Source organism: Coturnix japonica, chromosome 1, assembly GCF_001577835.2.
Source record: "Coturnix japonica isolate 7356 chromosome 1, Coturnix japonica 2.1, whole genome shotgun sequence".
Classification (NCBI taxonomy): Eukaryota; Metazoa; Chordata; class Aves; order Galliformes; family Phasianidae; genus Coturnix; species Coturnix japonica.
Window position 1 is genome coordinate 7,968,344 of NC_029516.1, and position 12,437 is coordinate 7,980,780.

Below are 12,437 nucleotides of genomic sequence, written 5' to 3' on the forward strand. Positions count from 1 at the left end.
CTCATACTATACAAAAAAAACCCACAAAAAAACAGCCTGTTTCACTGTGTGAGCTCATGCATCTTGTAAACCTGTGCTTTGTTTCAGTTCAGATAAAAATGATTACTTTTTGATATTCTAAAGTAACATAATACTAAAATTACGTGAAATAATACGTTTTTGAGGCTTGGGTGTTTTTTTTTTTTTTGGTTTTTTTTTTTGTTGTTGTTTGTTTGTTTGTATGTTCTGTTTTGTTTGTTTTTTAAATCTTTTGCTGATAGTTTGATGAGTTAAAGACACACCAAAATAAGTTTCCTTGCTGAGGGCCTGATCTTAAGCTCCCAGTGATATCTGAGAAGGTGTGGGTGAAAAAATAAACCAAATCTTGCCCCTTCAATCTCCCACCCCACCAAAACAACAACAAACAAACAAACAAACAAAATATTTCAGGCCACTGGATGTGTGTATCACTCAGATTTGGGATACAGACCAGCTCGTCTGGTTATAGATACCTCTCAAGCACCCAAATCAGTTCCCATGGGTGTTTGTAATATCGGAATATATCAGTGAAACTTTTCTGTATGTATCACAGCTGTTGTCTAGTTGGGATGTGGAAATGACACAACAAATCCTGTACCTATTCCCTGTTCTATCCCTGGTTTTGCCAAACAGTCTCTGCTGGCTAATGACTTGCAGGAAGGTGTCCTACTTTTCTTTGACTTTTTGATAAGGGCAGATTTCACCACTGACATTCATAACAGTAAATATGGAGGCTATAGAAGAGGTCAGAAGTTAGACTATCCACTCCTATCTTTGCACAGTAGAATTGTTATCTTAGAAATCAGCAAACAATCACTCAGAGAGTAATGACTAATTTATATCTGGGACTATTTAGACAGATATACAAGTTGATATTATGAACAGGCAAATATACATGCACAAGCAACAAATGCATGTGCAAACCTGCAGCCACCTGATATTCTGTAGCCAAGGTAAAAGCCTGGCGAGAGAAGAAGGAAATGTTCTAGCATGACGTTGTGGGAGGCATTGTTCGCAATTCAGCAAAATCCCTGTTTGATGGTATAACACACATTGACTCATCTTTTATCTACTGCTATGAGATATACAATGAGATCTTATCATTCCAGGCTAAGGAATGAAGGTTGAGAATTTTCTGCAATCAACAACCCACTCATTTGATTCTGAAGCATGTTACGACAAGCAGAATTGACTGCGTAATCCAGTCACTGCAGAGTCACCAGTAATAGGCCAGAGCCAGATCCGAATCCTAGTGAAGAAACTTGGATTTTTCTAGCAAGGGATATGAGGCTTTGATTTTTCATTCTTATCAACAAAAATCTCGACTGGCATGTTGTTGTGAAGACTATAAGGGGATCACAATCCAAGACTCATTAATTTTCTCATTTGAAACACAGAAAAATTCTGCACACTAAAAAGATATTTGCCTGGTCATAGATAAATTTAAAAAATAAGAGAGTTTATTTTGTTTTGCTGTTCTATTTCACAAAGTCTACTGAAGGAACACAGACATAAACCAAGGTTTACTGTGAGATACCAAATGTGGATAAAACAAACCTCAGTATTCACATTATGTATTCACATTATCTGTAGATGTGGTTTTCTGGCTTATTCCTTAATGACAAAATTGTCATAAAAATAAACAAAATCTGCATTCCTTCTGCATGCGTATTTCCATTGATTTCACTTTAGGAATTTGATCGTCTTTGTGTATACATACTATTAAATTGCAGTTCCATTAGCAAATTAAATAATCATGTATTAAAAGGAAGGAAAAATTTAAGGACTGGTTTTCTTGTGTAAATTTGCCAAGTTGATCTGGCAAAGTAAATGTTCTGACACAAGTCACACTGGATCAACAGAAATGTCAGTTAAAAAAGAAAGACCATACAGAGACTACAGAAGAACACACAGAAAGAAGGTCAAAAACCAGAGAGCTTGACACTGGTAGAGAAAAGGAAATAAAATGGAACAAGCAAAGCAAGGCGGGTCTGTGAATTTTAGGTTGCTAAAATGGAGTGCTCATTATCAAAAGGTGGCCCACAAATCTTGAAAAACTCAAACTCCAGTTGATTTCAGTGACGATCACAACTGAAATTTTATTACAATGCAATGTTTTTTTTTTTTTAACAAATGGTGCATTTCAAGCTGTTGGTTTGGGCCACCTGCAACACTCTTAATAAATGTGGGTATCAAGCACTAATAACAAAAGCAATGAAGTCTTTAGTACCTTCAAAATATCAGTACTCACTCTAAAGTTACTTCTTATTTCATTTTATAGATGATAGTAAAGTCATAATGTGCAGTTGTTAGTTTTATAGAGAAAGAAAAATGATGATAACTGAGGATGTCAAAAAGAAATAAGAAAACACTCTCTGAGCAATTATTGAATCAATGGTTCTTGACTGCAACAGTTGCTGGGAGAATGTTATAATATTCAGAGTAAAAAATACTGAAAAAAAAAACAACCAAAAAAAACCAAAAAAAACCATAAAAGAATTTAAGAAATGACTAAAAGACCTTTAATATAGGCAACCATTGTATATCTGCACGGGCCATAGATATGCCATTGACTTATTGAGGGCATTCATCATTTTCTTCTTGTCATTGCAATGCAATCTTTGTTGTAAATCTTGGTTTATTTCAGTGCTGATCAGCCATGCACGTTGCCAACATGACTGATCGACACTTAACAGAATTGATGGATATCAGTGACCTTCTGGGATTGTGCCCGGTCACTGCTGTTTCTGTCATTGTCACAGTGATAGTCTCTGGTTGGTTACTGAAAAGACACTAGATGGTAAACACTTTGAAACTAATTAATCTGAGGAAATTGAATACTTGATTTGTATTGATTGTGCAAATGTCATTGCTTTGCTCTTCAAGAGCACTTTCCAGAATGTCATATGAAGCATTAATCACTGGAGAAATAGATGTACTTTAAAATAAACAGTAGAGGAAATACAGACATTATTTAGGTTTTCATCTCTTAGTTTTGTTGTAACTGTATCCCACTTAACTTATCAGTGAATGAGAATCAACAGCACCCAAATGTCATTTTTCTCCTTAATATATATATTCTCTGATTCCTGAGAAGGAGAAACTTGATTTTACATTTAAATTGTACTGCCTTGAATATGATGAGGCCTAACTTTTTTTCTTTTTCTACTATATTCCCCGTGTCAATTCACGATGTCCAGGAGACATGTTCTACCCTTATGGAGAGTAATGGGGATTCAGCTATTAGTTTGACTCCATACTGCCATTTCACAAATAAATAAATAAATAAATAAATAAAAAACCACTGGTATTACCATTAACACTGTTACACACTCCAAAGAATCATAGAAAATGAAAAAAAAACAAACAAAAAACAAACACACACACACACAGAACCACCCATTTCCCTGCATACTTGTGCCTTTATATTTTCATGTTACAATGTGAAGATATACGAACAACAAAGATGGTGATGTCATTTATTTTTGATCACAATAAACTTTAGATTTCAATGTTACAGTCTGGAATTTTTCAGGAATATTAGAAAAGAAAGAAAACTTTAATTACCGTTTGTAAAATTCTACAATAGAAAAATCATATCAGACTCACTTTAAAGCACATAGCTAAGTGATCTTCCCATTTATATCAGTTTCACATTTGTGTAACATTGACATCAGCAGACTTTTTTTTTTTTTTTTTTTTTAATCCAGAGCCACAAAAGGCAGAATCATACCTCTGTGAGTTCAAACTAAGAGGAGTGAAAAAAATTACAAAGGCTTCTGACAGCTATATTATTAAAAAAAAATGATCAGATACAGATGACAGCAAAGCATTTCTAGCCAAGAGAGTTCTAAGATGAGTTAAGCAGTCAATCATCTGCATCACTCGCTATTCAGTAAGTCGACGTTCAACATCTGAATCAGTCATTACAATGTAAAGAGAATTAGTAAAGTCTAACAGAATGCAAATAAGTGAACTGGAGGACAATGCAGTCAAATTCTAAAACTTGGCTGGAAGCCAGAAGAATTATTTTGACAGAACTGCTTGGGAAAAGAAAAAAAAAAATAAAAAAAAAAATAAAAATCTCAAGCAGTATGAATTTTACAGAGTGAAAATGTATAGTTATATTTAGCCAGTAAAAAAATAAGAGAATGAGGAACAAAATTTAGCGCATGATCTGATATGTTTCTCTACTTTAACATCAGTGAACTATTTGATTCTAGGGAGAGATTTTTTCAAATAAGTGCAAAGAATAGTGGGGCAAATCTGGGCTTCAGAATGAATATTCTGATGGCCATCTTCATGTTCATTGGATGCGTTGCCTATTAATTCTCTCCATGCTAGCCTTTATAGAATATCTGCTTCAAAATCCACCTGGTAAATGCAAATGCGATAAATAGGTTTAATACTTCTAGGACTACTGATCTGGAGATGGTGAGATTCTGTGGAAGGATCTTTGATGAAGATTACAAAAAAAAGATAACTTTTTTGTCCTGGTTACAGTAAAAGGAGGGGGGAAAAGAGGACAAGTTATGGGGAAAAAAAAGATAAAAAAATTAATGAGAAGCTTCTTCTAGAACAGCAGCTTCACCTTCATTTTTATCTGCGTAGGGTATGTTATCATTTACTTGCTAATTAATTGAGTCAGTGGTGGAAAACTGAAGTGAACTTGTTGAAAACTAAAACGTCATACAACAACATTCTTCAGTACTGAGCAGAAGCTGGACATTTAGCAGCTGCTCTTAATTGGAAAGACAGACATCTTTGCCTTGGCAAAGCTTGGACATGACGCGTATGCTAGCTGCCTAGAGGTCTGACTATGTCCTCTCTTGGAACATGCTCCAAGCTCTTGCTTTCAAATATGTCTGATCCCTCTCTCATCTGTCCCCATCCGTGTTGTGTGAGGAGTTCTGTTGGCATTGATGCAACTGCTTCTGTGCCTAAAACTGTATTTGGTTCTGTGTATCACAAGGTCAGGGCTTGAACCATGTAGGATTTCTCATCATGGGGAAAGTTTCTTATCAGTAACTTACTAGTACAGAGGTGACTTGAAATGATAAAGTTGGCATTGGTCCCAGTATGAATGTAAGTAGAAAGGACTGAAGAAAGAGAGCTTTCATGAAAGATTATACTAATACACTCTGTATTATTGTATGGAAACATATTTTACAGCAGTTTCAGGCAAATGAATTTATCTTTCTTAATGTTTGTATATAGCCAAGAGGAATTCTGTGGATTCCTGTACTTAAATTAATCTTGGCAATTTCTGCGAGGAGTATGAGGACTAGAAAATTATTCTTAAGTTTAAAAAGAAGTAACTTTATCTAGTTTTATTCCTATGATGGATAGGTACACAATTCCCAGTATTGGTAAACTGATATGATAGTAATATACAGAAAAAAAGACTGTGTGTGTCTTCTTAACTCATCAGCTAGTCTTTCTTACCCTCTTTCTCACAATTTGTAGATGTGTAAAGCGGTTCTGCATGTTAGATGAGACTTTGTGTTTAAATGTGGTTTTTATCAGCTGGAAATCCTCAGCTTTGTGCTTGCAAATCTCACTGATTGAACAAAGCTGAACTTTGTCCAACAGTTGATTGGATACATGGATAGGATTTTAACTATCTAAAATCTCATACACAATTTTAATTGATTTTGCAGATGACCTTTGTTTGTCTAGAGCTAAATCTCAGTAGCAGTTTGAGTGTGAATACTTGAGATAACAATACTCAGAGGCCCAAGTATGTAATACTTTCACAGATTTTCATTCCATAAGAATAAATTAAAAAATTAAAAAAAAAAATTAAAAAATAAAAATCCATACAAGTCAAAACATAAGCCTGTATTCTACTTAACCAGATTAAAATAGAAAACATTATCTTTATCTTGCAGAAATGTTGGAATCCAATAATATAGTCAATTTCAACGGACTAGCTAATAGTTCCAGTTACCATACTTTCCTCTTGGATGAAGAACGAAGTCGGCTGTATGTTGGAGCTAAAGACCACATATTTTCTTTCAACCTGGTTAACATCAAGGAATATCAAAAGGTACAGTTAGTCATGTTTTATATATTCTATATGTTTCACATTTTTTTATAGGATTATATGACTCATGTGGTGATATATCAGGAATACTACTATCGCTAAACTGACAAACATTTGCCAGCTCTATGAAGGGAAAATTATTATGAGCCTAAAAGCATTGAATCATTTTTATTTTCCCAAAGTATGAAAATTTAAGTAATAAATGGATAATCCAGCTAATTTGCAAACAAGATATACTTCATGTTTGCTATTAAAAACAAAAGAACAAACATACAATTATAAAAGTCTACAAAAAAGGACTTACTTTTATTCATTCACAGATAGAATCTATTCATGAGTCTGTGTTGATTTCTTATCTTTATCACAGCACTTTAAAGCACTTTGCTCCTACTGCTCATAAAACAAAATAGATTAAGTATTAATAAAAGAGAAATAGATCTGTTCAAGATTGGCATTCTTGAAGAGAAGTATAATTTTCCTGTAAAAGATGGAGACAAATTTAAATCTGACAAATATTTTAGTGATGTTTTGGAATATGCTTTCTTGGAGCCTAAATAAAACATTTTCTTTTCTAATTTACTTTAATGATATGCTAAGAAGGTAAACAATGGGATGGAATTTTGATTTGTTATATTTAAGTATTTTGATGACACATTTTAAAATACAGGGAGTACTATTTTATGAGAGATATATTGCTTCAATACTAGGGTTTTTTTTTCATGGTGTTCCTGACCTTTTGCCCATTTCACTATTAGCTTCCTAATATGATAGCAATAAATACCTTGTGTTTTTTTTTGTTCAGAGAGAAGACAGGTTATTCATTTGTATTCTCTGAGGAGAAAGGATAAAAGGAAAACTGGGTATTTTCTTTTCTGTTCTCTTCAGAGCAGCTATAAAGGAAACTAGCTATTTATTTGAATTCCCTGAGGGATTCGTAGTTTAATGTGCAAAACATCTGGAATAATTAAAGGAAAGAAGGTGTTTCCATTGCAGAAAACCACTCTGTAGAATGGTGGGGACTGTATTCTACTTACTTCACTATTCTTATATGTTTAGAACACTATTTGAAATTCTATACAAATATTACTGTATTAAATAAAGAACTGCTGTTGATTATATGGAACTGAAAGTTGGCAACAGACTTAAACAGGAAGCTTATAACTTGGACTTTAGATTTAAGAATAAACAAAATTCTTAAAGAATTTTGGGGTCTGCTTATTGAGGAGAAAAGGGTCACTGAAGAAACTTCAATCAAAATAACAACTAAGTTGGTACTACAATTAAACTTCATCTTTCAGCGTATTAAAATTAAGTCAAATCCAACCTGGCATTGAACAGTTTCAGGGATGGGACATCCACATCTTCCTTTAACAACCTGTTCTGGTTATATAAGGAAAGCTTATAAGAAAAAAGGAATTTATTCCTTACATCTCATCTAAGTCTATCGTCTTTTCGATTAAAGTTGTACTATCCTTGTACTATCAATACGTACCCTTGTAAAATGCCCCTTTCCACCTTACTTGTAGGCACCTTCAGGTCTTCCTGGAGTCTTTCTCTTCATCAGTCTGATCAACCCTAACTCTCAGCCTTATAGGAGAGGTACTACAGCCATCTTTGTGGCCCTTCTCTCAACTTTATCAGGTCCTTCTTATGCTCAGGACTTTGTAGCTGAACAGTGATTAGAGCACTCACTGATGAAGACCGAAGAAAAAATGTAATTGAGTACCTCAACTGAGTACTTTTTCCATAATCTTAGTAACCAGGCTTCCTATTTTCTTCTGGAAAAGGCCTACATTTTCTCTATTTTCCTTTCATCACTGGTGGACCCATAGAAGATTAATTTCTGTCCTTGACATCACTGTCCACTTTTAATTCTGACAGGGCTTTAGCTTTGCTGACATGATCCCTGGCTACTTGGACTATTTCTGAGTATTCCTTCCAGTCTATCTGTCCTTGCTTCCACCTTCTGCAAGTTTTTGTTTTCTGCTTGAATGTGTCCTTGTTCATCCATTCAGACCTCCTAGTGTTTTTGCCCAACTTCCTTCCATTACTTTAAAATGGTTCAGTCTTGCTGACATTTAAACCAAAACAGAGAAAATATCATGGTGTGAGAATCAGGAAAAAGGAAAAAAGGAAAAAAACAATTTTCACATCTCTGCATATTTTAAGCTGAATAGAAACAGGAAGTAAAATAGAAAAAGTTCTATTTTGTTCCTTTTTTAATACTTGCCTTTTCACTTTCTTTTCACAAACACCACTGAACACCATGGCTGTAGTTCAGACTTATGGCCATTTATATTGCATTATCTGAGACTTCCAACTGAGCAGCCTGGCTTTTTTTTCCTAAAAGCTTTTTTTTTTTTTTTTTTTAATTAAACAAAACCAACCAACCAACCAAAAAAAAAACACAAAAAACAAAAAACAAAAAAAAACCAAAACACCACAAAAAACAAACAAAAGAAAAAACAACTCAACAACCCAAAAGCATGAATAATTGACTGTGAGGGTCTCTGGCTTTTCTCAGTATGAGGTGAGATCCATTTTCTGCAAGGCAAACACTGAAGTAAACCTTCATTTAAGTTTATGCATATTTGAGTAGCTCAATTGGAAGAGAATAAACATTTCTGCTTCAATGGTGTAATGCTTTTCAAATATCACACCTTCTTTATTATTTAATTAACTAAACCTAGAAAAATGCGAAACTAGTAGTGACACTGAAGAGGCAAATCCCTCATTTACTGGGCTGCAACTTTAATCTGAGATTGTATTTCACATAGGTCAAATTTACTGCAAGGAAATATCTGCAATTTTTTGCTCTGAGTCTTCATTTCATTACATTGGATTTTAAAGTGGAAGAGTATTCACTAACAAAGTCAAATCTCCATTCGTATTCAAGATTCACTGCTGAGGTTCATAATACAGATTATATTACAAGATTGTTTTACTGTGATTCTTATCATCTCTATTTTGCGCCTATCATTTCAATTCTTCGTTGTCAAATTTCGTCATAGAGAAGGAAATAAGAATGAGAAAAAGACAAAATAAGTGAAGACACTCTGTAATACTTGGTCTGCAATATGTGATTACTGAAGCATGAAATAACGTGATTTTTGCTCTCTGTCTTTAGATTGTTTGGCCTGTATCTCATTCCCGAAGGGATGAATGCAAGTGGGCTGGAAAAGATATTCTGGTAAGTACAAATCTTTTTTTTTTTTTTTTTTTTCTTTTTTTCTTTTTTAAAACATTCTAAATATTTTATTAGATTTTATTGTGTTAATTCTTAAACTACAAGGCCACCTATTTGAGCTACCTCAAACTTATTAATTCTATACAATTCAGTTTTACCTTTATGATCAGGGGTGAAATTTTAAAATGGAAATCATATAAATGAAATTCAGTTTTATGAGGAAAAGCAAAAGTTTATTCTGCAGAACTAGAAGGGAAAGGAAACATCAGCATGAGGAATATTAACCCTTGCATAATGAGTGTTCTTCTGATCTCAGGTTACTGGCATTCTGCTTTATTTTTGCACTCCTGCAGGTCTCAGACCCGCAATGATTCCCAAGCTTCCCAAGCACTTCTTTCTCTTTCTGGCATTTCAATGAAGTCAGCAGTTTCCCTAATTTTTATTTTATTTTATTATTTTATTTTATTTTATTTTATTTTATTTTATTTTATTTTATTTTATTTTATTTTATTTTATTATTTTTTTGCATTGAGTTCTTACCAATATCAAAATAGTTTTAATATTCTGCGTTTGGTACCTCAGGATAGACAGTTATGCTAGTGTACACTACACAGATAGATAGACACAATTTTCCGTACATTTTCTCTCATACTTCTGTATGTTTTATTCCCTGTATTTAGGAGATAGGACAGAAATAGCCAGTATCTTCTAGATAATACTCATTTTACACTGAAAATAACTGTTGCCTTTATAACAAATGTATGGGAAATGGGAAGACGAGGGTGAAGAAAGGAAAACTGAAGAAAATAATCCAAATAAATACTTACATAGAATACTCAAATGAGAAATCATTGTGATTGCCAAAGTACAACTGGGAGTAGAAGATGGCCGTGTGTGTATAAGCTATTGGCCTGATTTTCAGGGATGATTCTGTAAAATATTCATAATGCCATCCATATGCCTCTAGAGAGCTCCATCTGAATAATTTCCTAGGTCACAATAAACATAATTTCATCATTCTTTACCGAAGACAAAAGTGACAATTTTCTTCATAAAAAGCTGATTGGGAACAGTGAAGGATCTAGGTAAAAAAAACCTAATAGTTCTAGGATAAACTATATATTTGAAAGGGCAAATGCAGTGTCTGATGCTCAAGCTGCCTCATAAGATAGAAATAAAATTTTTAAATTAATCCTACTTAATGTTAAATTATTTTCAGAGCATATTCAAAATAAGGACTAGACTGCCCTTAATTTTCAGGGTTAAAAAAAAAAAAAGGGTGGGGGTGGGGGTTAATGTTAAGTATTTAAAAATATGGTTAAAATTCTGGGCAAATTAACCTTGCAGCTTGATCTTATTCTATGTATTACAAAGTAGAATTTTTTATAGCTTTTGGTGAAATCTAGAAAAGCAGTAAGAGATTCAACACTGAGGATAAAAGCATATTACTTTAATTTCTCATACTTATTTTTAGAAAGCCAGAACAGTACAGTAAGTTCAATACATTGCGCTAGGCTGATTCTTCTCCATCTCCATAACAAAAATATATTACAAATTGAGTGAGTTGGGAAATTCGGGTTCCTATTCTCCTTCTGTAAGCTTGGGAGGTCTATTAATACTGTAACTAATTTATCCATCTTTAATCTTTTGCATCTTGTGATATTAAGGCAGCTGCATTCACTGATCATGAGTAAAAGGGGTAGCCTGTACTTTGCTACTGTGCTGTGTATGACCTGGCATGTTATCTGCCTGCTATGTACCTACACATTAGAAGCAGCACACTCATGAGCTGATGGAAAAGCATAATCAAAAACATGAGCCTAGCACTGAGGAAAAAGGTTTGACATAATAGTAGGACAGCAGTACAGAAAAACGATTGCAAGAACCAGATAATATTCACATCCTTGCGTTGTTAGGGATGATGTGGCATATTTTTTTACTATTGTTATTTTTTACTTATTTTCAGACTTCTCTAGAAATGAAAGTGAGAAATAAAAAAAATGAATGTCATGTTTAGTGTGGGTACAGTTTTCATATAAAGATGGAATATATTAGGCCAGCTCCAAAAGTAATGCCTCCTATTTTATTATGTTAGCCCACAATAACAGAGTCTGACGTTGGTGGTGTGGTAGTAATGTTGAACCTTCCCATCAATATTGCATTACCTTTTGTTGCCATATGACAGATGGCAGCAAAAGCACAGTCTGATAGAATGGCATCTGACATGGAAGTGCATATGAAGAAAAGGTGTGTAATATAATTCCTCTATGCAGAAAAAATTGAAGTTATTGACATTCATGAATGCTTGCTAAACATTTGCGGAGTTCAAACAGTGGATGTTGGTGCACTGAGGCAGTGAGAGGTTCATTTCTTCAATGGCAGCAGTGACAAGAAAGACAAACCACATTCCGGATGGTGATGCACAGCTCTCACATCATTAAATGAAGAGTGTCATGATCAACCTATCCATGTGAATTGGCAGATAACAACCAAGGAAGTTGAATATGAAGTTGAATACTGGCTTCAGTGTATTGGAAAGTGTATGGCAGCAATGTTGGAATACCACAAAGTTTGCACTTGATGAGTCCAATGAATGCTCACACAGAAACAGAAAGAACACTGTATGCAGACCATCCAGTGAGCCAATATGAGGCTGAAGGTGACATTTTCCTGGGTTGCACCATTACTGGTGGCAAGATATGGTGCCACCACTACAAGCCAGTGTCAAAATGATAGTCCATGGAGTGGTGATATGAGAGTTCCTCATCCAAAAAAAAAAGTTCAAGATGCAGCAATCAGCAGCTAAAGTGATGTGCACTGTTTTTTGGAATAGGAAAAGGGGTGAACTTTCTGGATTTCTTGGAACCTGAAACAGTCATCAACTCTGACCACTACATCGTGACACTGAGGAAGCTGAAGGCTCAAACATCTAGAGTCAGTCCAGAGGAGAATGTTTTTCTTGCAACATGATGAGACTAGGATCTTTGCCAGTTTGAAGACTATGGATCACATGGCCAGTCACGGCAGAACTGTCCTACCGCATACTCCATACTGTCTAGTTTTGGTGCCTTCTCATTTCCATCTGTTTAGGCTGATGAAAAACAGACTGTGTGGGCAATATTTTCCTAGCAACTGTGAAACAGTGGGCCATCTCTCATGGTGCAGGTTTTTACAAAATATGGCATG

General features: G+C 34.4%; 1 protein-coding gene across 3 annotated transcripts in view; it reads left to right on the forward strand.

Annotated features, from left to right (window-relative positions):
* SEMA3A (semaphorin 3A) overlaps positions 1-12,437 on the forward strand; it is a 241,749-nt gene that overhangs the window by 115,056 nt on the left and 114,256 nt on the right. For all 3 annotated transcript variants that reach the window (XM_015876098.2, XM_015876014.2, XM_015876186.2), the window contains 2 exons: positions 5,910-6,067; positions 9,192-9,254. In XM_015876098.2, coding sequence (XP_015731584.1) covers positions 5,910-6,067; positions 9,192-9,254 — 221 coding nt within the window. The remainder of the gene's footprint in view (positions 1-5,909; positions 6,068-9,191; positions 9,255-12,437) is intronic.